This window comes from Solanum dulcamara, chromosome 8 (genome assembly GCF_947179165.1).
Source record: "Solanum dulcamara chromosome 8, daSolDulc1.2, whole genome shotgun sequence".
NCBI classification, from domain to species: Eukaryota; Viridiplantae; Streptophyta; class Magnoliopsida; order Solanales; family Solanaceae; genus Solanum; species Solanum dulcamara.
In genome coordinates this window covers 4,673,323-4,700,881 of record NC_077244.1, presented here as the reverse complement: position 1 = coordinate 4,700,881, position 27,559 = coordinate 4,673,323, and the positions used below count along the sequence as shown (strand labels likewise).

The 27,559-nt window shown below is 37.6% G+C and overlaps 2 protein-coding genes and 1 pseudogene across 3 annotated transcripts; all 3 read left to right on the top strand.

Moving 5' to 3' along the window:
- Positions 1 to 20,015: 20,015 nt before the first annotated feature.
- Positions 20,016 to 21,822, top strand: LOC129900317 (LRR receptor-like serine/threonine-protein kinase RGI5). The gene is made up of 2 exons (XM_055975269.1): positions 20,016 to 20,962; positions 21,035 to 21,822. The coding sequence occupies exons 1-2, from the start codon at positions 20,299 to 20,301 to the stop codon at positions 21,820 to 21,822; spliced, it is 1,452 nt and encodes a 483-aa protein (XP_055831244.1). The 5' UTR covers positions 20,016 to 20,298.
- LOC129900318 (receptor kinase-like protein Xa21) lies at positions 21,779 to 23,608 on the top strand. Of its 2 annotated transcripts, XM_055975271.1 has the most exons (4): positions 21,803 to 21,864; positions 21,931 to 21,988; positions 22,598 to 23,023; positions 23,128 to 23,608. In XM_055975271.1, the coding sequence occupies exons 1-4, from the start codon at positions 21,862 to 21,864 to the stop codon at positions 23,475 to 23,477; spliced, it is 837 nt and encodes a 278-aa protein (XP_055831246.1). In that variant the 5' UTR covers positions 21,803 to 21,861; the 3' UTR covers positions 23,478 to 23,608. The 2 variants fall into 2 exon arrangements, with proteins under 2 accessions (XP_055831245.1, XP_055831246.1); XM_055975270.1 differs by having other exon boundaries at positions 21,779 to 21,988.
- Positions 23,609 to 25,185: 1,577 nt separating this feature from the next.
- Positions 25,186 to 27,282, top strand: LOC129898997 (probable LRR receptor-like serine/threonine-protein kinase At3g47570; annotated as a pseudogene).
- Positions 27,283 to 27,559: the final 277 nt, after the last annotated feature.

The window sequence follows — 27,559 nt, the reverse complement described above, 5'->3', positions numbered from 1 at the left end:
ATGAGATCTTGAAGAGTCCCTCAAACATGGTGGCAAGGAACCAGAAAATTGATTTACTGACAAGTCTAATGCACCAAGATTCTTTAAATGTCAGAAATTCAAGGTGCTCTAAATTACCTGGAATCGGACTTATGAAACTGTTGAATGAGAGATCAAGTATTTTGAGTCTTGATGTGTCTGGGTTACCAATGGCACTGGATAAATATGATTCTGTTTGGGTGATTGTAGATCGATTAACCAAATCAACCTATTTTCTTCCTATGAAGATACGCTCCCACTTCTACTCGAAAATGGGCATCTTTTGCATAGGACCACCCGATTTCAAATGCTCATACTTCACCTGTTGGTAATTCAGATACTTAGCCACAAAATCAACAATGTCTCTCTTCATGCCACACCACCAATAGTGTTGTTTCAAGTCATGAAACATCTTTGCTGCTCCTGGGTGAATAGAATACTTGCAACAATGAGCCTCTTCCAATATCATACGTATCCAATCACAAAACTTGGGCACACAAATGCTATTATTAATCCTCAACACCTCCTTTGGATCAATAGAGGCTGATTTAGCTTCACCTCTCAACACTGTCTCGAATGGCCCTCAACTTGTCATCCTCAAACTGGTGTGTACGAATCTGTTCCATCAAATTAGATCTAGCCTCCACAAAGGCCAAAATTTTATGATGTGTAGAAATATCAATTCGGACCAACTGCCTAGCCAATGACTGAACTTCCAAAACCAAAGGCCTCTCATCCGCCTTAAGGAAGGTCAAACTACCCATACTAGATGCTTTGCGACCCAGGGCATCCGCCACCACATTAGCTTTGCCAGGATGATAAAGAATGGTGATGTCATAGTCTTTCAATAAACTCCAACCACTGACGCTTCCTCATGCTCAGATTTGGCTGGGAAAATATATACTTAAGGCTATGGTGGTTAGTAAAGACCTCATAATGCACACCATAGAGATAGTGTCTCCACAACTTCAGAACAAATTCCACCGCCGCCAACTCTAGGTCATGGGTAACATAGTTCTTCTCATGTACCTTCAACTGTTGAGAAGCATAATGTAAAACCCCAAAATATTTTCACAAAGACTCGAATCATTCTTCATATGCGTATAGACTCGAAATAAATGACTTCTAATTGTATATATGAGTTAGGATCAATTCCTAAGTATTTTAAGTGTATTAGAGGTGAATTATGGTCATAAGGGATCTCTAACACCAAGCCAAGTCCAAAGAATTTCTATCGGCTAAGTTTTCGGATGAGTCCGTATAAGGATCAACTTAAAACGACCATAACTTTCAGAATATTAAGACTTAGGTGTCCCATGACATATCAAATTAAATATCTTTGAGTCTTCTTTTCAATGCCACCAAGTTTGCCTCATTCCAAGTTTGGAGTCAAACGTTTTGACTATTTTACCAAAGACTACCGCTGCAGCAGTTTATGGGCTTGGCGAGGCACGCCACTAACTCACTCGAAACTAACTTCAGTAGTTTGGGCTTTGGCGCGGTGAGTCACTATCACGCCTGCAGGGTTTTGAATCCGTTTTTTAGATCTTTTCTTGAGAAAGTGCATTCCGAACTTTTTCCCACCTATCCCAAGTATAAAACTAGCCATTTTGGGACTAAAAATCAGTTCCCTTATAATATCCAAGGAAATTTTCCTCTTCTTCACCGTAGGAGACTTGAGAGAAGAGACTAGAAAGGAGAAGAAGAGTTAGGATTCAATATCTTCAAGTCATGTCTTTGATTTTTGGTGAGATGATCTTCATTTCAAGTATGTAAGGCTACTCACAACGTTGGATTGATTTCAGCCACGTGTCCTACATCTTCATTGATTTGAGTTGGGTGGAGTTTTGAGGTTCCATGAGTTAAATTCTTGACTTATCTATAAATTATATTGATTTTTTATATATAAATTCATATGTATTGATGATTTCTTTAAGTTGAGTATTTGAGGTGTACATTCATGTATTCATTCACATGAACCCAAGATTAGATTTCATTTTTGTCATAATTTGTCTTGAGGTTAAGATTGATTGTCACGCTCCGGGAGGGTACCCTAGGTGTGGCCAGCACTCAAAGCCATTTCTGGCCTTCAAGCGAACTACTTGGTCCAGTCACACATTCATTCAATCACAATCAATCGGCGGAAGACTCTATTATAAGAATACTATTCATAATTTTTAGGGTCAAAGGCCAAACAAATACCCAATCAATAACTAACTCGAATAAAACTAGTCAAAACGAACAATTCAACACTTCCAGTCTCTAGTCTATGAAGCCTCTATCAACAATCTAGGAGGTACCAATGACAAGTCCATGGCTACCGACAATCAAAATAAAGGAATCAAAACAAAGCTATAAAGATAATCTCGGTATCCTCCAGAAACTAGGAGGACTCACCAACTCTTACCCAATTCGGTGCTAGATACTCCTCCCAAGACTCAATGCTCATAAAACTCCATCCAATCAACTCAGTCAAATCATATCGACAAGTCTCATTTACAACCTTGTCAACTCATCAACTTTGTCACAAACAGACCTCCCCCAATCATACCATCTGATCAATCCCAATCATATCTTTCAAGAGTAGATTAAATATGCATTTATAGCAACATACAAACCTATCCAATCGTGCCTCTATTCATTTAACAAATCTTTTGGGACTCATCACAATTCTAAGGTTTTAAATCAACAATGCAAGATAAGCAACATGTTTAAGAAAATTAACATTCTTTATCATAATCAACATAGTTAAGAAATTAACAATATATGTTCGACCTCTCATCTCAATCATCTCATACCAACATGTAGCACATCATTTTCTTGACTCCACATCATCAACATAATAGAAATTAGGGTAATAGATGAAAAGGACCTATTTGGACCTAACTCTATCAATAAACTTCATTCTTATGAACAATCAATCTCAAAGAAGGTGTAGGTCACATGGGTGGACTCAACCCATGCTTTGAGTAGCCTTACATACCTTAGTGAAGACTTTGAAGAAACCTTGATATTAGGTCTTCAATGGAAGGCTTGAATTCTTGAAGTTCTTGAAGGCAATCCTTGTTGGAGATGGATTTGAAGGAGAAGAGAGGGAATTTCTAGGGCTTTTAGAGAGAGGCAGGAACTGAAAAATGGTCCAAAACGTCCAAGGCTAGTGTGTATATATAATTTGGGAAATGCCCAATTTGCCCTTTATTCGAAAATATAGAAAAAGGGCTAAAACACTCTTGGCGAGATAGTGGCGCATCGCGCCACTGTGGCGCCAAGTCGAATATAGGCTTAAAATCTGCACATCTAATAGTAGCGCGTCGCGCTAAGGACCAAACTACTGAGGCTGTTTTATGATATTGTAGTGGCGTGTTGCGCCCTTACAGCGCCAATCATATATTTTCTGGGTTCTGGAAAATAGGCTTGAAAACCCTGCACATCTCATAGTAGCGCGCCGCGCCAGGGACCAAACTACTTAGGCTTGTTCCTGGTGCGATAGTGGCGCATCGCGCCACTGCGGTGCCAAGCCCAGGTTTCCAGCAGTTGCCACCCAAGCCTAAAATTCCTGCAGTGCTAGTCTGTCTCAGGATAATTATAACTCTTGACTCTGAACTCCAAAAATTACAATCTTGGCGGCGTTGGAAAGAAGACTCGAATACCTTTAATTTACTATATCATGGGCCACCCAGATCGTCATATTTCAAAAGATATGGTCATTAGAAGTCGACCCCTTATACGAACTCATTCTAAAACTTAGCCAAGACAAATTCTTTGGACTTAGCGTGGTCTTAAGGATCCTTTATGACCCCACATCACTTCTAACGCTCTTCAATTACTTGGAAACTCATCCAAGCTCATGCATACACTTCATAATAGTTGGGTTCGATCCTTCACGTATACGAAGAAGGGTCCGAATCTTAGTGAAGAATTTTGGGAGGTGTTACATTATCTCCCCTTTGGGATCATTCATCCTCGAATGGCGAGTAACCCAAGGATGGACTCGAGGTACAAATCACAATCGGAATTTAGTCATTCAACCAATCAAATTCTCAAAATAAATTACTATCCAAACTAAAATGTACAAACGAATTCAAGTCAGGAAAATGGACACTACCTTCAACATTCTCATCGGTAGGCATGAATAGATACGGATATTTAGATTTCATATCTTTCTCCCCTTCTCATGTGGCTTGCTTAACAAATTGATTTCTCTACAGGACTTTGACTGAGGCAATCTCTTTGTTCCTCAATTTGCGAATTTGGAGAATAAGGATTTGGACCGGAACCTCCTCATATGACAAGCTATCCTTAACTCCAATACTATCAATGGGGACTACCAATGAGGGATTGCCCAAGCATTACTTCAACATCGAAACGTGGAATACCAGATAAATGGCGGCTAATTTTGAGGGTAACTCCAACTCATAAACGACACTCCAAATACTCCTCACCACCTAGTAAGGACCAATGTATCGACGACTAAGCTTTCCCTTCCTTCCAAACCTCATGACGCCCTTCATGGGTGACACTTTCAAGTACACCCAATTATCCACCTCAAACTCTAAGTCCCTCCTCCTCACATCGGTGTAAGATTTTTGACGGCTTTGGGTTGTGTTTAGCCTATCTTGAATAACTCTCACCTTCTTCGTAGCTTGGTGAACAAAATTAGGCCCAATCAACTCAGCTTCACCAACTTCAAACCACCCAATTGGTGATCTATACCTCCTCCCATACAAAGCTTCATAAGGATCCATTTGGATACTTGCATGATAGCTATTATTATATGCAAACTCTATGAGAGGTAAGTAATCATCCCAATTTCCTTTGAAGTCAAGTATGCATGCCCTCAACATATCCTCTAACGTCTAGGTGGTACGCTCTACTTAGTCATCTGTCTAGGGATGAAAGGTCGTACTAAGATTCACCTTTAAACTCAATCCTTTCTTGAAGGATTTCCAAAATTGGGAAGTGAACTGAGCTCCTCTGTCTGAGATGATAGACAAGGGGACCCCATACAATCTGATGATCTCCTGAATATATAATTTTGCATAATCTTCTGCGGTGTCAGTAGTCTTAACTACCAAGAAGTGAGCGGATTTCGTCATTCTATCCACAATCACCCAAATCGAATCATGTTGCTTTTGGGACCTTGGCAAACCTGTAATAAAGTCCATGTTGATCATTTCCCACTTCCATTCCAGAATTTCTATGTTTTGAGTTAACGCACATGGACTTTGATGCTCAACTTTAACCTGTTGGCAATTCGTACACTTGGAAACAAATTCGGCGATATCTCTCTTCATTCCACTCCATCAATAAACTTTCTTCAAGTCATGGTACATCTTTGTAGAGCCAGGATTAATAGAGTATCTGGAACTATGCGCTTCGGCTATAATTCTCTCTCGAACATCATCGACATCTGGTACACACAATCTATTTTGGTACCTCAACACACCATCTCCCCCTTTGGTAAAAACCATTACCTCTTGCTTGCGAACAACTTCCTTCAACTAGAAAAGGATGGGATCTTGGTCTTGTTTCTCCTTTACCTCTGCCACAACTGAGGATGCAGACCCATCCTGAACATTAACTCTGCCTTCATTCTTTTGGGTCAGCTTGGTCAATGGTGATGATATGGATGAGAATCCCTCTACAAACCTTCGATAATAGTCAGCCAAACCCAAGAAGCTTCTTATATCTGTTGGGGATTTGGGTCTAGGCTAATTTTTCACTACCTCAATCATCTAAGCATCTACCTGAATACCATCTCCAGATATGATGTGGCCGAGGAAATCCACTGATGCAAGCCAAAATTAACATTTAGAGAACTTTACATACAATACCTAGTCTTTCAAAGTTTGCAAGACGACTCTAAGATGATGATAGGCGTGTTCCTCCTCATTTTTGGAGTAAACCAAAATATCATCTATGAATACAATCACAAACATATCAAGATATGGTTTAAATATTCGGTTTATGAAATCCATAAAAGCTGCGGAGGCATTAATCAACCCAAAGGACATAACTAAGAATTCAAAGTGGCCATAACGGGTCCGAATAGCTGTCTTTAGGATATCACACTCCCTCACCTTCAATTGATGGTAGTCCGATATTAGGTCTATCTTTGAGAAACAGGTGGCACCCTGAAGTTGATCAAACAAGTCATCTATTCTGGAGAGAGGGTATTTGTTCCTTATAGTAACCTTTTTCAGCTGTCTGTAATCAATACACATTCTAAGGGACCCATTTTTCTTCCGCACGAATAGGATGGGAGCACCCCATGGTGAGACACTCGGCCTAATGAATCCCTTATCTAACAAGTCTTTCAACTGTTCTTTCAACTCGGCCGGAGCCATTCTATATGGAGGGATAGAGATAGGCTGGGTATCAGGAAGAACATCAACCCCAAAGTCGATCTCCCTATCAGGAGGGACTCTGGGCAGGTCTTCAGGAAAGACTTCGGGAAACTCATTGACAATCGGAACCGACTCAAGGGATGGAGACTCCACCTTGTCATCTTTCACTCATACAATATGATAAATACACCCTTTTGAGATTAGCTTTCTGGTCCTTAGGTACGAAATGAACTTACCCTTAGGCACGACAGGACTTTCCTTTTACTCTATGACAGCCTCATTCGGGAATTTGAACTTGACAATCTGAGTCCTACAATCAATAGAGGCATAATAGACATAAAGTCAGTCCATGCTAAGGATCACATCAAAGTCAACCATGTCCAACTCGACTAAGTCAGCCAAGGTATCCCTGTGATGGATTGACACAGTGCAATCTCTATAGACTTTCTCAGCTAAGATAGAATCACCGATAGGAGTAGCTACACAGAAAGGCTTACGAAGATATTCAAGAATTTTATTGAATTTACTTACCACATAAGGAGTCACAAAAGATAGTGTGGCATCCGGATCCATCAAAACATAATAGTCAAGAGAAAAGACTTGAATCATACCCGTCACAATGTTTGGGGAATCCTCTTAATCTTAGCGACTACTCATGGCAAATAGGCGGTTTGTACCTCTGCTCATACCTGAAGTAGTGCCCATCTGATTACCTTTAGTTGGTGGTGCGGTGGTAGAGTAGTGGGCTCTGTTCCTCCATATTGGACACTCCTTCTGAAAATAATCCATATGGCCGCATTTATAACAACCAACCCTTCCTGCTCTGCACTCTCCCAAGTGGAGCTTATCGCACTTGCCGCATGGTGGCTTCCCTTACGAACCTTACCCCATGCTAGGCTTGGATTAAGAACCCTGGGGTCTGAAATTCTGGCGACTCTGTCCCTGCCGATCATACCTGTTCTGCGGCATAGGTGCACTGGCGGTAGATGAGGCAAAGTTGGTAGGCCTCTTCTGGAAGAAGGACCTGTTGCCTTTGTTTTGCCTCTGTTTATTCTCATGCCCCGTTGATTTTGCCTTCTTGCTTAGATGCTCCTCTCTATCTTTCCTCTTCTCATCTTCCACCTGTTGAGCGTACACCATTAACCTTGAAATATCCATGTCGGAGATTAACAATGCCTCTTTGCACTCCTCTTCACATGTCTTTCCAAATCGGAGACAAATTTCCTCATCTTTGACCTAATATCTGGGATTATCTTTGGAGTATATCTGGACAGCTGGATGAACTTTAGACTATACTCCTTAACTGTCATACTTTCTTATTTCAGATTCACAAACTCTTCCACCTTCGCTTCCCTCAATTCTTTGGGAAAGAAATGGTCAAGAAAGGCTCCCTCAAATTCATCCCACATGACAGGTTCAGCATCCTCACCTCTACCTTGTTCCCATTGGTTATACCAAATGTTTGCCACATCTTTGAGTTGATAAGACACCAACTCAACCCCCTTGATTTACATAGCATGCATAGCTTTCAGGATCTTCCATATCTCATCAATAAAATTCTAGGGGTCTTCATCAACCTTAGAACCTATGAATACCGGCGAATTCATTCTCAGAAAGTCTCTAATTCTGGTGGAAAAAGATGGCTCTTGGGAACGAGAGCTAAGAGTTGGCGAACTCTGGTTACCATTTCGGGAAGCCACTAATTGAGTGAGCATAGCAATTGCTCCTCGAAAATCTACTTCCGAAGTTGGTACAGGCGGAGTAGTAGGCACTTGAGGTGCCTCCGTATACCTCGCGGGTCAGCCCCTAGACCTCGATGGGCGTACCTCTGACTATGGCATCTCTGCGTTATCAGCATTCCTCTGGCTAGCAGTATGTTTAGGAGGCATTATCTATAACATATAAATGCACGAATTAGAAAGGAAGTTTTATAGAGTTTAACTCTATCGCACGAATTCAGGGTATGAAAGAAGTGAAATAATTCTTAATGTCTTATAGCCTCCTGATTATAAGTGTGGTGCACAACACACCTATAAGCAAGACTCTACCAGACACGGCTTCATAGACTCCCTAGGACTCTTGAACTCTGTGCTCTGATACCATGATTGTCACGCCCCGGGAGGGTACCCTAGGCATGGCCGGCACTCGAAAGCCATTTCTAGCCTTCAAGTGAACCACTTGGTCTAGTCACACTTTCATTCAATCACAATCAATCAGCGGAAGACTCTATTATAAGAATACTATTCATAATTTTTAGGGCCAAAGGCCAAACAAATACTCAATCAATAACTAACTCGAATAAAACTAGTCAAAACGGACAATTCAACACTTCCACACTCTAGTCTATGAAGCCTCTATCTACAATCCAGGAGGTGCCAATGACAAATCCATGGCTACCGACAATCAAAATAAAGGAAGTAAAACAAATCTATAAAGATAATCTCGGTATCTTCCAGAAACTGAGAGGACTCACCAACTAGCTGGGAGTGGGGAGATCTTCAACGGTGCATCGGTTGATGACCTCTAGTACCTATCTCTGCATCATGAAATGATGCAGGCCAAATGGCGTCAGTACATGGAATGTACGAGTATGTAAAATGGCTGAATAAAATAACATCAGAAAGAATCAAACTAATTCGGAATCTCAACTCAGAAAGAAGAACAACTCAATCAAGTGTCCTAAGTTTAAACAATAATATGGTTTAGATGGGACCATTCACATACAATTCAACTCAATCCGACTTAGAGTACTATCAAGACCTATATGGGAGTTGCTCTTATCCAACAACCATCACTTATGAGACAGTGATAGTACAACAAACTGACGTTGTTGCTGCGTTCGTTCATACTTTGCCAGGGTATGAATGAGTCAACCAATCATGGATCCAATCCAACCAAGTCCTATAATGTCAGAACAATAATTTTGGGGAAGCATCTGACTTTAATGGTTCCATCCCCTCCTATGTTTGGCGACGTAGTTATTGTATTTGAGTTATTACTTACTCTTACCCAATTCGGTGCTCGATACTCCTCCCAAGACTCAATGCTCATAAAACTCCATCCAATCAACTCAGTCAAATCATATCGACAAGTCTCATTTACAACCTTGTCAACTCATCAACTCTGTCACAAACAGACCTCCCCCAATCATACCATCTGATCAATCCCAATTATATCTTTCAAGAGTAGATTAAATATGCATTTATAGCAACATACAAACCTATCCAATTGTGCCTCTATTCATTTAACAAATCTTTTGGGACTCATCACAATTCTAAGGTTTTAAATCAACAATGCAAGATAAGCAACATGTTTAAGAAAATTAACATTTTTTATCATAATCAACATAGTTAAGAAATTAACAATATATGTTCGATCTCTCATCTCAATCATCTCATACCAACATGTAGTACATCACTTTCTTGACTCCACAACATCAACATAATAGAAATTAGGGTAATAGATGAAAAAGATCTGTTTGGAACTAAATCTATCAATAAACTTTATTCTTATGAACAATCAATCTCAAAGAAGGTGTAGGGCACATGGGTGGACTCAACCCATGCTTTGAGTAGCCTTACATACCTTGGTGAAGACTTCGAAGAAACCTTGATGTTAGGTCTTCAATGGAAGGCTTGAATTCTTGAAGTTCTTGAAGGCAATCCTTGTTGGAGATGGATTTGAAGGAGAAGAGAGGGAATTTCTAGGGCTTTTAGAGGAGAGCGGAACTGAAAAATGGTCCAAAACATCTAAGGCTAGTGTGTATATATAATTTGGGAAATGCCCAATTTGCCCTTTCTTCAAAAATCTGTAAAAAGGGCTAAAACACTTTTGGCGCGATAATGGCGCATCACGCAACTGCGGCGCCAAGTCGAATATAGGCTTAAAACCTACACATTTGATAGTGGCGCGTCGCGCCAAGGACCAAACTACTGAGGCTATTTTATGACGCTATAGTGGTGCGTCGCGCCCTTACAACGCCAAGCATATATTTTCTGGGCTTTGGAAAATAAGCTTGAATACCCTGTACATCTCGTAGTAGCGCACCGTGCAAGGGACCCAACTACTAAGGCTTGTTCCTAGCGCGATAGTGGCACATCGCGCCACTACGGTGCCAAGCCCAGGTTTCCAGCAGTTGCCAACCAGGCCTGAAATTCCTGCAGTGCTAGTCCGTCTCAGGATAATTATAACTCTTAACTCCGAACTTCAAAAATTACAATCTTAGCGGCGTTGGAAAGAAAACTCGAAGACCTTTAATTTACTTGGTCATGGGCCACCCAGATCATCACATTTCAAAAGATATGGTCGTTAGAAGTCGACCCCTTATACGAACTCATTCTAAAACTTAGCCAAGACGAATTCTTTGGACTTAGCGTGGTCTTAGGGATTCTTTATGACCCTACATTACTTCTAACGCTCTTCAATTACTTGGGAACTCATTCAAGCTCATGCATACACTTCACAATAGTCGAGTTCGATCCTTCACGTATACGAAGAAGGGTCCAAATCTTAGTGAAGAATTTTGGGGGGTGTTACATTGATGGTTTTCATGTATGGATAAAGTATTGCCCTCAAAGTGAGATGATGCATATTTTAATGAGTTTAATGAAATTGAACATAGAATTAAATGAGGATTTTGGAGCAAGATTTTTGATGATGATGTAAATGATTTTTATGTTATTTTTAGTAAAATAATTGATGAAGAGGTAATATTGATGATGATGTTTTGAGATAGAGTGGATTGGAGTCTAATGTGACTACATGATATAATTTTCATAATTCGGTTTGATTTGAGTCTTATGAGGATTTTGAGTATCAATGATTGTTTGACAAGGAGTTTTAAAAAAATGATTTGTGAACGTTTTTGGCATAAATTATTTATGCACTATTTTGAGTTTAAAGAATGATTATTTTCATCTCTGATTTAGAAAGAGTTTAAGCATGAGTTGAGTTTGAGAAGTCTCTTAATTATTATTTTGAGCACGAGTATTTTGAGTATAAATGAGTTGAATATTTTTATATTAAAATGTTTATTTTGAGATTGAGTTGAGTGGTTAAAATTATGTTTTAAATGCATTTAATATTTACTACATTGATTAAGTTTGAAAGCATGATTTTGAATGTCTTAAAAGAGGATGCATTAAGCAGGAGTCAAGTTGATATCTTTAAGTATTTTACTACTTTGAAAGCATGTCTTAAATGAAAGCATTGATGATTGTTGACTCGGAGTCCTGATGAGTCATGAATGAGTCTTGAAAGGATTGCCTAATTGAATGAAGTGATGATTTGTAACATCCCGAAAAAAAAATTCCGCAAAGGCTCGAACATTTCTTCACATGTGTGTAGACTCGAACCGAAGGACTTGTAATCTTATATATGAGTTAGGATTAATTTTTAAGTATTTGAAGTGTGTTAGATGTATTTAGGGGTCATAAGGGATCTCTAACACCAAACCGAGTCCAAAGAATTCCAATCGATTAAGTTTTTGAATGAGTTAGTATAAGGGTCAACTTCAAACGTGCATATCTCCTAGAATATATTGAACTGTGTATCCCATGACCTACCAAATTAAAACTCTTTGAGTCTTCTTTCAAAAGCCACCAAGATTGAAATTTTTAGAGTTCGGAGTTAAAAGTTATGACCATTTTACTACAGACTAGTACTGCAGGAATTTCAGGCCTGGGCGACCACTGCAAGAATTTCAGGCCTGGCGCGACGTGCCACTATAGCGCCAGAAAATAGCCTCATTAGTTTGGTCCTTGGCGCGACGCGCCACTATTAGGTTTGCATGGTTTTAAGCCTATTTTGGTCTGGCACTGCAGTGGTGCGACGCGCCACTATAGCGCCAGCAGGATTTTTGCCCAGTTTTCCAGATTTTGAAGAGGGAAAATTTGGACATTTTTCCTAAACATATATACATTAACATAGGACATTTTGGGATTAATTTTTTTAGCCTTCTCACCTCCCCAAAACCCTAATCTCCATCCCCTCTTCTCTTCCAAATATCTCCAACAAGAAATCCTCTCAAAAGCTCAAGGATTCAAGATCTTCAAGTCATGTCTTTGGTTTTCGGTGGGATGTTCTTCATTTCCAGGTATGTAAGGCTAACCAAAATATAGATTTGAGTTCTTCCATATGCCCATATATGTGTTGGATGGAAGTTGTGAAAGATTTAAACCTTCTAGGGATGTTTTCTTGAATTTTTGTATATAAACCCATATGTATTAATGGTGTTCTTGAGTTGACTTTGTTGAGAGTATGGATTCATGTATTCTTTCACATGAACCCAAGATGAGATTTCATTTTGCCATAATTATCTTGAGGTTGAGATTGATGGCTTTTGTGTATATGTATTGGTTGAAATGAAAAGAATGAATTGGGATAGTTATAAATGTGATTGACATAAAAAGAAATGAAACATTGGTAGATCTAGAATGTCACTTTTGTTTCTATAAATGGAATATAGAATTAAATAGGGATTTTGGAGCAAGATGTTTGATGATGATGTGAATGATGATGTTTGATGATGATGTGAATGATGATGTGAATGACGTTTATCTTTAACAAAGGTAAAATGATTGATGAATAGGTTATGTTGATGAGGATGTTTCGTGATGAAGTGGATTGGAGTCTAATGTGATTATGTGATATGTGATTTGCATAATTTGATTTGATTGGAGTCTTATGAGCACTTTGAATAGAAATGATCTTTTGAGAATGAGTTTTAAATAAATGAATTTTGAACATTTTTGCATAAACTATGTATACACTATTTTGAGTTTAAGGAATGATTATTTTCATCTTTGGTTTAAAAGAGTTTAAGCATGAGTTGAGACTGAGAAGTCTTTTAATTATTTTGAACATTAGTATTTTGAATATAAACGAGTTGAGCATTTTTACATAAAAATGCCTATTTTGAGTTTGAGTTGAGGAGTTGAAATTTTATTTTAAAGACATCTAATATTTTTTGCATTTATTGAGTTGATTTGAAAGAAGGTCCAATGAGGCCAGATTTGATTGAGTTTTGAAAAGAGTTCAATGAGACTAAATGAGTTGAATTGAAAGAGTCCAATGAGACTAAATGAGTATTTTGAGTATTTTACTCACTTGTAGATATGAGCATATTGAGTCTTGGGAGGAGTATCGAGCACCGAATTGGGTAAGAGTATAGTCCATACTCGAACCAATAAACTACGTCGCCAAACGTAGAAGAGGATTGGACCGTTAAAGTCGGATGTTTCCTAAATTACTGTCCTGAAATGATAGAACTTGATTGATTGATGGATCCATGGTTGGATGATTCGTTCATACCCTAGCAAGGTATAAATGGACGTGGCAACAATGTTGGCTTGTTGTACTATCACCCGCTTATATGGTGATAGTTGTCGGTTAGAGAAACTCCCAATTGAATGGATTATGCTTGATATGATTGGTTTGATCGTGATTGTAGATGATTGAGTTGAATTGTAAAATATTGCATAATTTTAATTTGCATATCTATTGAATTGAGTTGATTGCGTATGATTGGATTGGATTGGATTGGGTATGTGATTGGATTGGGTTGGATATGTGATTGGATTGGATTGGATTACATGATATGTGATTGAATTAGAGTTGATGGTATGTGATTGAATTGGATTGGATACATAATTGGATTGGATTGGATACGTGATTGGATTGGATTGGATCAAATTGTACATAATTGGATGGGATCGAATTGTAAATGAATTGATTGAACTGTATTATACATGATTGGATTGGATTGTATGGTATATAATTGGTCTTTGTCTAAAAATATATTCTTACTTTAGACTTATGACACTTTGATTGAGTCTCTCTTATCTTTCTGATTTGAGATATTTGAACTAGTGTTATTCTTCCTTGAGGTATGTTTCATTCTGCCATATTACATACTCGTACATTCCATGTACTGACGTCCATTCGGACCTGCATCATTTCATGATGTAGAGAGAGGTTTAAGAGGTCGTAATAGGAGCACCATTAAGGATCTATACACACTCAGCATATTGGTGAGTCCTTCCCTACATTCGGAGGACACCGCTTATGTTATTCTTGCCTCGAGTTAGCCCTTTTCATTTTGATTTGAGGTAGCCATGAACATGTCATTGACACCAATTAGATAGTAGTCATAGAGTCTTCATAGACTAGATAGTGATGGATCGATTGAGTATTTTCTTTCCTTGAATTATTCTTGTCAAACTATTTTTAATGACAAAGATTGGAGTTTGATTTGTTGGCCCATGGTTTTCTTTCTTGAGTTAGGTCGTTGATTTGGATTGCCCACTAAATTATTTCTTTATTTTGAACTTTCCGTTGATTGATTGATATTGAATGGATATGTGATTGGACCAAGTGATTCGAATGGGGACCAGCAATGGTCTTCGAGTGCCGGTCACATCTAGGGTACACTCCCGGGGCGTGACATGATTGAAATTTGTTGTGTTTTGAAAGGTCCAATGAGACTAGATTGATTGAGTTTTGAAAAGGGTCCAATGAGACCATATTGATTGAGTTTTGAAAGGAGTCCTATGAGATTAAATGAGTTGATTTGAACTAAGTCCAAAAGATACTAAATGAGTATTTTGAGTATTTTACGCTCCTGATAGATATGAGCATATTAAGTCTTGGAAGGAGTATTGAGTACTAAATTGGGTAAGAGTATACTCCCTACTCAAATCCCATGAACTACGTAGCTAACGTAGGAGAGGATTAAACCATTAAAGTCGGATGTTTCTCTATTTCATTATCCTGACATGATAGAACTTGATTGATTGTTGGATCCAAATTGGTAGATTCGTCCTTCACCTTGGCAAGTATTGAAAGGATGTGGCAACGACGTCGGTTCATTGTACATCACCTACTTATAGGTGGTGGGATTATTGTCGGTTAGAAAAACTCCCAAATTGAGTGGATTGTGCATGATATGATTGGTTTGATTGAGATTGTAGTTGATTGAGTCGAATTGTAAAACATTGCTAAATTATTATTTTCATATCTATTGAGTTGAGTCTTTTGACTTTATTGTTAAGTTGATTGTATATGATTGGATTGGATTGAATCAGATCGGATTGTATATGATTGGATTGGATCAGATTGTATATGAATGGATTGGATCGAATTGTAAATGATTGAATTGAATTGGATTGTACATAATTGGATTGGATTGAATATGATTGGTCTCTGTCTAAACTGTATTCTTACTTTAGACTTATGACACCTTGATTGAGTCTCTCTTACCTTTCTGATTTGAGATATCTGAACTGAAATTATTCTACCTTGACATATATTTCATTCTGCCAAATTACATACTTGTATATTCCACGTACTGACGTCTATTTGGACCTACATCATTTCATGATGCTGAGACAAGTTTAAGAGATCATCAATAGGCGCACCGTTGAGGATCTGTTCACACTTAGCTTATTGATGAGTCTTTCCCTACATTCGGAGGATATCACTTATGTTATTCTTGTGTTGAGTTTAGTATTTTTATTTTGATTTGAGTTTTGAGTCTCCCGTCATCTTGCTCGAATTGCTGAAAAGTTGATACATGGAAATAAAACTAATATACATGGTTTGAATATTAATATTGGGCTGTATACATGGAATAGAGGTGAAAAACAATATTGTATACACTGATATATACAGTCCGATATGTAAGAAAATAATATTATATATACTGATATACAGTCTATATACAGTCTGATATACATTGATATACAGCGAATACAGGGAACAAATAGGTGATATACAGTGCGTATACAGTTCGATATACAGAAATAATATTGTATACATTATATGCAGTGTATATACAATCCAATATATAGTGTATATACAGCTGTGATATATAGTGGAGTTGGACTTAAGGCCCAAAACGCAGATTGCCCAACAACTTAGTCTAGGCGTACAGAAACTAAGTGTCAGGCCATATTTACATATGTTATTTATTGTTTTTTTATATTGATTCAGGTTGTAATAATTTATTTACTTATGTTATTTATGTTTGCTTAGATATTAATTTTAATTTATTTTAACTTAATTAGATTCCCCTAAAGATAAACCAATTCATGTTAATTTACTCTTTAAATAATTTTCAACCTTCACTTAGTTATTTGATAAACTTTTACTTTTTTATATACATGTATATTATTTTCAATGTTTACGTTTGATCATTTTTTCTAAAAAATAATTTTGAAGTCTTTGTTTTCTTTTAAATTAATATTTTCAAAAGTTAGTCAAATAATTTTCTAAATCATCGGATAACCGCGCGTTAACGGCCACTTTGAATGCTTAACACCTTCTCAAAGTGGATATAAGAACCTCATACCTTTTTCTCTAAATTAAGTGACGACTTTTCTTTTCTAAAATTAATTTTTTCTCTATAAAGTTGAAATTAATTTTAAACCGTCTTTTCTGACATAAGAATATTCAACTCAACATATAGTACAAGGTTCAAAGTTCTCCAAACTTAACCTAAACATGATATTAACCCTCAATAGATAGTAATGGGAAGGAAATACCTCAAATTAAGTGTTCACCCCTTTTTCGACAATATTTTAATACCCAGGCATACTCAAAAACCCCAAGTCAACCCCTCAGGCGGGCATTACAAGTCAAATAATATTTTCATATCTCTAACTTAGTTAAGTCATGGATTACACAGTCTCAACACATATAAGTTATCAAATAAGCCCCCATATGGACTGCACAACACATATAAGCCTCACATGGGCATCACATTAAAATTAACAGTCCCAAACTATAGTACGACCCCATCCCAAAGTCTATAATATAGAATTTGGCTAATCACCCTAACTCAGCCCCAAGAAGAATAGTCAAACCTACCGCAATTGCCGAAACCGCACTTGAACGCTCTACCTAATGAAAAACCCTTGAATTCAATGCCCTAATTGACAATTCACTATCAAGAATAAAACATGCGTCATAAGGAGTCCAATGGCACCTATATTGATAGGTTTCAAAATCGAGGGTAAGATAGTCCAAAAATTGATCAATTTCAAAAATGGCCGAATCTGGAATTTTCTTGTAAAATCATATTCTACTAGTAATAAGGAACTCATAGTTGAAAAATCTATTAAAATAGAGTATAAAACGAGTTGGAAATCACTGTTTTCCTTAAATTATGGTTAGGGAAGAAACAAGAAGTTTTGGAGTTTGAAACTAAAAATTAGGGGTTGAAATCATCAAATAATTAATGAAAAAAGGAAGGTTTTAGGTTAAAAATCACTTACCCAATGATTTTACTCAAAAACCTCTTCTCAAATCGCCTCGCCAAGCTCCAAAGACTCAACAATGGAGGAAATGGGGGTTTTCCACGAAGTTGAACACTGTTCAGGCAAAAATTTGCATCGCGGTCGATATCTACTAAAGCTCGCAATCGCTAAAGGCATGGGGTAGAAAAGACCATCGCGATCGCGAAGACCACTTCCCGACTTATAGAGATTGCTTGGCCTAAGGGCGCGATCGCGATGAACAAAAGTGACTGCTTCATAAACTAGCAAAATCCCAAACTGACATTCTCCGATCGGACCCTCGGGATTCATTCGGAATCCCTTATACACAAACCCTATATGCACGCCTACTAAATTCAACGTTTCGGACTCAATGAAACCATCAGAATTCGAATTCGATGTCTTCTTGATCCGCAATCCGATAAGTCGCAATTTAACTAGTTTCAAAACTTGAAATACCCAAAATACCCTCGAAACCTCTAAAAATTACAACGAAGTCATTTCTAGCGTTAGAATCACCCCCCGAAACCATTGCAATCATCAAAAATCCAATCCGAGTGTCTGAACTCGATTTGTTGACCAAAGTCAAACTTAGTTCATTTAAAAATAAACTTCCCAATTTGGGACCTCAAATTCACATATTAACCCCAAATCTAATTCTGACGACTATCCTAGACTAATTTTCACATTCCAAAGTTGATGGAACTGACAGAATCCCGTTTCAAGCCCCGTAGCTCCGATTGGTATCGAAAATCATCTTTAACAACTTAACTCCTTAAAAATCAAAAAAAATTCCCAATTCACAAACCATTAAGATTTTAACACAGTTAACTACTCAAACTGATCAAATAACACTTGGGGGCACTAACAATAGGGGTAAAATGGTAGTCCTGCAAGAAAATTTGAAAATGACCCTCAAGGTCATTACAATATCCACCACTAAAAAGGATGCTTGTCCTCGAACATAAGATAAAAGAAAGTACCTGGATTCTCAAAAAGCCGAGGGTACCGGGCCCACATATCATATTCTAACTCCCAAGTCGCCTTCTTAACAGGCTGATGCCGCCACTGCACCTTGATCGAAGAGATTTCCTTGGTCTTGCGCCTACGAAGGTGCCTGTCTAGGATATCTACCGTCTCTTCCTCATAAGTCAAATCTGGACCCAACTCCACCGCATCATAAGAAATCACATGGGATTCATTCGGTATATACTTTTGAAGCATAGAGACATGAAACACCGGATGGACAGCTGACAGTCTAGGGGTAAGGCCAACTCATAAGCCACCCCACCCACTCTCCTCAGACTATCGAATGGACCAACAAATCTCGGGCTAAGCTTGTCCTTCTTCCCAAACTTCATCACACCCTTCATGGGACACAATCACCCACCATGAGCTCTAAGGGAAGAACCCTCCTATCAACACTGCTCTTCTGATGGCTCTGGCTGTCAATAGTCTATTTTAAATCAAGCGTACCCGCTCTGTAACATCTCTGATTAAGTCAGTATCCAATGCATCAACCGCAACTGAATCAAACCACGTAATGGGTGATCGACACGTACGACCATACAATACCTCAAATGGTGCCATCTAGGAATCTGTTATTGCTTTATTTACTTTATTTATTGTTATTATTTATTGTACTGTGTAACGACAATAAAAATATATTTCTTGATTAAAGAGAAATTTTCATTTTATTTTAGGGGTTTTGGTATTTCATTTTAAATATTAGAGCTTATCACTTTTAGATTAGTAATAAGATAATAATAATAATAATTAGAGCTTTTTACTTTTAAATTAATAAAAACAACAACTTAAGTTTACTTTTAGTACATAAAATACTATAGACTATTTAGGACTATTTATATTTAATTAATTAGATATTTTGTAACATTTTAATTTAGTGTAAAGATAAATTGGTGATCCAACTTTGCACTTTGGAGCTTCCTATTTCTATCATATTAATTACTTTCACTATTCATCTTTACTTGTCCACTATACTAAAAATAGATGTCCAACAATATTTGTTCAATTTATGAAATCAAGAGATAAGTTACACTTAGTTCCTAATTTACCCTTATCATTAATTAGTAGTAATTTCTCTATTACATTTTTCAAGACATTATATTTATTATATTCAAAAGGTGATATGGTAAAATTACACTTCTATTTATAATTTTTTAAGAATTGTGCAAAATCAATAATGGACAACTATGGTTAGAAGGAGGGAGTACTTTTATCTTTAAAACATTGGGACCCAACAACACTTTTGATCAGATGTCGATTATTTCCAAAAAGACCTCCACTAGTTGACTCACTTTCACTAATACATCATTTAATAGATCTTCTTTGATCATTGCCTTGCATTATCAAAAAAAAAAAAAAAAAAACTTGCATGTCATATATAGTTATGGCCAAAATTTGCAATCTTTCTCTTTGCTTTTGCAATTTTCATTCTGCTCCATCACCATACTTCACATGCTAGTGTACCTAATATCAGCACTGATGAAGCTGCTCTTCTTGCACTGAAATCACACATTTCTTCTCATCCTAACAACATCTTAGAAAGTAACTGGTCTTCTTCGAGCTCAGTTTGCAGCTGGATTGGAGTCACTTGCAGTTCCCGCCACCGTCGAGTCACTGCTTTAAACATTTCTGACATGCAACTTCATGGTATCATTCCTCCACACCTTGGAAACCTCTCATTTCTCGTCTCCCTCGACATTAGTCACAACACTTTTCATGGAGATTTTCCGGAAGAGTTGGCTCATCTGCAGAGGTTGAAAGCGATTGATGTCACAAGCAATAACTTCACCGGAGCCATTCCATCATTTTTAAGGTTGTTACCAAACCTACGCTTTGTGTGCCTCTCGAGCAACCAATTTTCAGGGAAAATCTCATCTTCCCTTTCCAATCTGACAAAACTGGAAGTGTTGGGCTTGCAGAACAATTTTCTCGAGGGAGAGATCCCTCGAGAAATCAGTGATCTTCGTTATTTGACTGTCCTAGATCTGCAATTTAATCAACTTACTGGCTCCATCCCACCATTAATCTTTAACATTACTACAATGCAAGTAATTGCTCTTAACGGCAACAATCTTACTGGTAAGCTTCCAAATATGATATGTGATCGCCTTCCAGACTTGGAAGGACTTTACCTCAGAAGAAACTCCCTAGATGGAGTTATTCCACCAAACCTGGAGAAATGCAGAAATCTTCAAATATTGGTATTGGGTGAGAATGAGTTTGCTGGAACTGTGCCAAGAGAGCTAGCCAACTTAACAGCTCTTACAAGGTTACATATTGGTTTTCTACATTTGGAAGGTAGTATGAAATTTTCTTCCTTTTCTCTTTTCCGCCAAATTTGTACTCATATATTTCCCCAAAATTAAACAGGAGAGATACCAGTGGAGCTAGGTAATCTTAAGAAACTACAAAGGGTAAGTTTGTCACAGAATGAGTTGACTGGTTCTGTCCCTGCAAGCATTTTCAACATGTCATCACTGCAGGCCCTAGATCTTGCACAAAACAAACTTTCAGGCACTCTACCTTCAGATTTAGGCCGTGGAATGCCCATCCTAGAACAAATTCTTTGTGGAGGAAATAATCTGAGTGGCTTAATCTCTTCTTCAATCTCAAATTCTTCAAGACTCAGAGTGATTGATCTTTCAGTCAACAGTTTCACAGGTCCAATTCCTGAATCACTTGGTAACTTAGAATACCTCGAGGATCTAAACTTGAGAGAAAATAATCTTTTCAGCGATTCAACATTCAGCTTCCTTGCATCATTGACAAACTGTAGAAATTTAAGACTACTGTGGTTTGGTGATAATCCGTTGGATGGTGTTTTGCCTGCATCTATCGGAAATTTATCCAACTCTCTAAATTCTTTTGAAGGAAATGGCTGTAAACTGAAGGGCGTCATTCCTCAAGAGATTAGTAATCTTACTGGAGTGATACACATGAGTCTGCATAACAATGGGTTGAGTGGACATATTCTTAATACTGTCCAGGGCATGTTGAACCTTCAAGAATTTTACATACAAAGCAACAAGATAATAGGAACCATACCAGATGTTATATGTAGTTTAAAGAATCTTGGTGCATTAGACTTGTCAAGAAATAAGTTTTCCGGTTCGGTGCCACCATGCTTAGGGAATGTCACTAGTTTGAGGAAACTTTAGCTAGCTTACAACAGGCTGAATTCAAGATTACCTGCAAGCATGGTGAGCCTTCAAGATCTCATAGAATTTGATGTTTCATCCAATTTATTGAGTGGGCAAATTCCACAGGAGAGCGGAAACTTAAAGGCTGCAGTACTCATTGATTTGTCGCGGAATTATTTTTCTGGTAAGATTCCTAGCACTCTAGGGGGTCTAGATAAACTAATTAATCTTTCTCTAGCACATAACAAATTAGAGGGGCCGATTCCAGAATCATTTGGCAAAATGTTGTCCTTGGAATTCTTGGATTTGTGCTATAATAATCCTAGTGGTGAAATTCCAAAGTCATTAGAAGCTCTTGTGTATCTCAAATACCTAAATATCTCATTCAATAAACTCGGTGGAGAAATTCCCACTGGTGGTCCCTTTGCAAATGTTACCAGTCAATCTTTCATGTTCAATGATGCACTTTGTGGTGACTCACGATTTAACGTAAAACCATGCCTAACCAAATCTACAAAGAAGTCAAGAAGAAAAGGAGTGCTTACAGGTTTATATATTCTATTAGGGATTGGATCACTCTTCACGTTGGCTGTTGGATTTGTGGTGTTAAGATTGAGAAACACAAAGAAGAGTGCAAGTCAAAATGATGTGTCTCTCATAAAAGGGCATGAAAGAATTTCATAATATGAACTTGAACAGGCAACAGAAGGATTCAACGAAACCAACTTGCTTGGTAGTGGGAGTTTCAGCATGGTATATAAAGGGACACTTAACGATGGTATCATTTTTGCAGCAAAGGTATTCAATGTGCAATTGGAGGGTGCATTCAAAAGTTTTGACAAGGAATGTGAGATACTCCGGAACCTTCGCCATAGAAATCTGACCAAAGTCATCACCAGCTGCTCCAATCTTGATTTCAAGGCCCTAGTGTTGGAATACATGCCCAACGGGACACTTGATAAATGGTTATACTCTCACAACTTGTTCTTGAACTTATTGCAGAGACTGGATATAATGATAGATGTTGCATTTGCAGTGGACTATCTCCACAATGGCTATTCAACGCCTGTGGTACATTGTGACTTGAAACCAAGCAATGTCTTGCTAGATCAAGAAATGGTTGCTCATGTAAGTGATTTTGGCATTGCAAAAATGTTAGGTGCAGGGGAGGCTTTTGTTCAAACAAGGACAATTGCAAGCATTGGATATATTGCTCCAGGTATATTAAAACTTTTTATAGTTCTCATATCGTTTAATTACTCAAAACAATTCCTTCCCCTAGGTGTAAATTGATTTATGATCATTTTTCGACCATGATTGCAGAGTATGGACAAGATGGCATAGTATCCACGAGTTGTGATGTTTATAGTTTTGGCATCCTCATGATGGAGACGTTCACACGAACAAGACCAAGTGATGAAATATTTACTGGAGACTTGAGCATACAACGTTGGGTTAGCGATTCTTTTCCTGGTGAAATTCACAAGGTGGTGGATTCTAATTTGGTACAGCCAGGAGACGAACAAATCGACGCAAAGATGCAATGTTTGTTATCTATCATGGAATTAGCTTTGAACTGCACTTTAGTGAGACCTGATGCAAGAATTAACATGAAAGATGCTCTTTCAACACTCAAAAAGATCAGGCTCCAGCTTGTTAGTAGTCTGCACTAGGTGGAATCGGACCAGCCTCCTCTTGTATGTTATTTAGTTACCTGTCTGCTCTTGTACTTATGTGTGTTTTATCGTGGTTTTGTGAAGCAACCCGTTTCTTGATATATGGAAGTTGAAAATGAGATTTAAAAGGGGATCAGATATTTAAAATGCTCAACGCAAGATTTTCTTTTCGTATTTACATAACTTTGAGAATCCTTCCATTATCTACAATGACTACTACCAACCCGTGGACATGAAAATAACACAGAACTTGAATACTTGAGATGATGCAGGGTCCATGACAAATACTTGTGTAACGATTCATGCCTAGGTTTTGGCTTATAGACACAATGATTTGTCATCTTTGCTCCCACCAGAAGTCAGAAAGTGCACCTCTCAACAGTTGCTAATATTCTATTGAGAGTCCAAACATAAAAGTAGATCCAGTCTCGATTCAATAATTCCATTAAACCTTGAGCATGAGGAACATAGTAAACGGGAATTCTTTTCCAAGGTTGTCTTAGCATTGAAGTAAGGCACCTTAATTTCCAAAATCCCATTAGATGGCGAAAAAGGATAAACACTATCAGGGGATGCTGGAAGCCAGTTATCCTTCACACTCATTTCCTGTCGATAGACTTAAAATTTTTGGAAAGAGATAATATTTCCAGTTAATAGCCTCATTTACCTTTCATATTATATGCACTCCTTACTCTTCAATGGATCAAATCTATCCATTCACGGTGATAACTTAACGAGAATTGAGACAAGTAAAAATAATGACATAGTATTTTTACATGGAACCTCCCAGATCACAAGGATGGGAAAACCATGACCTACACATTTGCAAGATTTCTCCCATTTTTTAATAAATCAATGAGCCTCAAAAAAATTCATATTACAACTCTTGCAACCTAGGAACTAACTTTAATTCCTAAACTCAACAATCAGCCGATGGTCGAACCCTTTCAAGTTATCCCCAACTTGAAGTTAACACGTACTTCAATATTGTTCCCCAAACACAAGCCTAGGAAAGCAATAAATTATAACTCAATTGAACTTCCTAATACATAGTAAAGAGACTAGAAGACGGGAAAAACATATTGACTATGAAACAGATTCTTCAACTTGGTCCTTTGTATCAGGTGCACTTCTTATTACCAAATCTTCAGGTTGAGGTTGCTATACTAATATTTTTCATACATGATGTCACATTTTCCTTTTTATGTGTTGCAATAAAAGGACTATGAGCCCATTTGGATAGGCTTAAAAAAAGTAACTTTTATGTATAAAGTGCTTTTAGAACTTTGAAGTGCTGAAAGTTATTTTTATAAATAAGCAGTTGAGTGTTTGGATAAAAGTGCTTATGATGTGAATTTTAGGGTTAAAAGAATAAAAAAAGGTAGTTTGAGAATTTAGTTAAAATATAAAGGATATAAAAGTAATTTCCATGGTCAAAGAAAATGACTTTAAGCACTTTGGAAAAAAAGTTAGAAATCCTAACTTTTCATTTCTGACTGACTTTAAGAACTTTATGGCTTAAAGTCAGCATTAGACAAACACGTCCAAAAGCTGAAAAGGGGCTTTAAGTTGATTTTGACCAACTTAAAGTCAATCCAAACGGGCTCTATGAAGTTAATTTTTTGGCACATCTCATAAAGGAAATAGAATGCCCAGTGCGTAAATTGTTGACTTTGACATTTTCTTCACTGCTTGATTTTAATATATGTTGACTTTGACTACTAAATACAAATATTCTAATGGGAATTTCAGCATGGTTTACAAAGGGATACTTAAGGATGGTACCTTTTTTGCAGAAAAGGTATTCAATGTGCAGTTGGAGGGTGCATTCAAAAGCTTTGACATAGAATGTGAGATACTTCGCAACCCTCACCACAGAAATCTGACCAAAGTCATAACGAGCTGCTCCAACCTTGACTTGAATGCCCTAGTGTTGGAATACATGCCTAATGGGACACTTGATAAATGGTTATACTCTCACAACTTGTTCTTTGACTTGTTACAGAGATTAGATATAATGATAGATGTTGCATCTGCAATGAACTATCTCCACAATGGCTATTTAACACCTGTGGTGCATTGTGACTTGAAGCCAAGCAATGTCTTGCTAGATCAAGAAATGGTTGGTCATGTCAGTGATTTTGGCATTGCAAAATTGTTAGGTGAACGGGAAGCTTTTGTTCAAACAAGGACAATTGCGACTATTGGATATATTGCTCCAGGTATTAGAACTTTTAAAAGTTTTCTCATGTCCTTAGAGAATACCCAATTAATTATTTGCCCTAAATATGAACTAGTACTCTTAGTTAGCATTTTCAATGATAACTAGGAAACGTTTTTGATAATTTTTTACCATGATTTCAGAGTACGGACAAGATGGAATAGTATCCCGAGCTGCGATGTTTACAACTTTGGTATCTTGATGATGGAGACCTTTACAAGAATGAGACCAGGTGATGAAATATTTACTGAAGACTTGAGCATACAACGTTGGGTTAGCGATTCCTTCCCAAGTGGAATTCATAAGGTGGTTGATTCTAATTTGATACAGTCAGGGGATGAACAAATCGATGCAAAGATGCAATGTTTGTTGTCAATCATGTAATTAGCTTTGAGCTGCACATTAGTGACCCCTGATGAAAGAATTAGCATGGATGATGCTCTTTTAACACTTAAAAAGATTAGACTCCGACTTGTCGGTAGTCACTACTAGGTGGAATATAATTGAACCATCGTCTCTTGTATGTTGTTTGAATACTTATGTTGGTTGCGTTAAGGTTTCAGCTCAGCGCAAGTGCTTTTATGTACTTCGCAAGACAGGAATTCGTTGAATCAAGAATTGTAACAAGCGGCTCATGTTATAAACCATTCAATATGCATAGAATTATAAGATAGAGATGCTGATTCTCAAGTCACATTTTGAACTAACAATTTGTATGCTATAACTATCAAACTCAATAGGTTAAAGTAGCAAGTGAGTTGATCCATTATTTCCCAGAAAAAAGGTAAGAGATGAACTGTTCCCTAGGGGAATGGGTTAAGGTCGCAGAGAAAGAGAAGCAGATGAGTAGAGAGAGAGAAAGTACCTGGAGCTTGCCAGTTGTGTTAGACGGTGGTGCAAGTGAGATGAAGAAGGCAGGATGTTTGGGTATAAGAAATGTACTTTTTAAGAGCCTGTTTGTCCACCAGTTGTATTCACTTTTTCCCGGAATAAACAATCTTTGACCTCAAGGATGATTATAAAAAAATTGTCCCAGCCGAAAGCTTTGCTTCAATTAATCCTTAGCATTTATCTCAACAGGAAGGTCAACCTTTTGTTGATATGAATATACTTCCATCTCAACTCTATAATCATTTGGTGTTGCGACATCAAATTTTCTCTAGAATCACTCAAGTAATAGAACTTTTTATGGAAGAGCCACCTGGATCAAATGGAAATTAATGTGAAAGACCGTGAGTTTTGAGCGTTGCAGCAATCATATTGAATAGCATAGCAGTATTAATCTTCATCTTGTCAGTGGAGCCGTCTGGATAAAATGAAAACAAAAATATGTAGCATTTAGCATGACAATCAAACATGACTGCCTTCAATTTTCCCTTCTCTGATTGCATTTTCTTGGAACAGAAGTGAATATACAAAGCTCTCCAACTCAGTAAATCAAGTGGTGGAGTTGTAACAGCAAAATATAAAGTGCGAAGCCATTAACGAAGTCCACAACTCACTTCTCAAAATCCAGGAACCATACTCCAATGTAGCAGAATGCCATTGGAACCACATCAAACTTGAGTGTGATCATTCCTATCCTGCTTATAAGGACATGTTTGTCTCTATCTTCCCTAGACACAGTGAACTCAGTGACTTTTATCCACGAAACTTAATCAAACAACCTTTTTTTTTTTCCAATCAATAACTGCTCCGCAAAATTCCCAGGCAACTTGTAGCAAAGTGCCTTTAGAGCTTCTTCCCAGCAAGCAACATGTCTTAGTTCAATAGCCACACAAGACAACTTCTTAACATTAACTGGAAAAAACTTCAAGTAAACCCAATCTTCCACATCAAATTCAAGTTCTCTCCTTCT

Bases quoted from the DNA above. Each gene is read 5' to 3' on its own strand.
- LOC129900318 (XM_055975270.1), top strand. From the start codon at position 21,862: ATGGTGAGCCTTCAAGATCTCATAGAATTTGATGTTTCATCCAATTTA. The intron at 21,989-22,597 runs GTAAGATTCCTA...TCATTTTTGCAG, and splicing joins GTCGCGGAATTATTTTTCTG to CAAAGGTATTCAATGTGCAA. The intron at 23,024-23,127 runs GTATATTAAAAC...CCATGATTGCAG, and splicing joins CATTGGATATATTGCTCCAG to AGTATGGACAAGATGGCATA.
- LOC129900317 (XM_055975269.1), top strand. From the start codon at position 20,299: ATGCAACTTCATGGTATCATTCCTCCACACCTTGGAAACCTCTCATTT. The intron at 20,963-21,034 runs GTAGTATGAAAT...AAAATTAAACAG, and splicing joins TGGTTTTCTACATTTGGAAG to GAGAGATACCAGTGGAGCTA.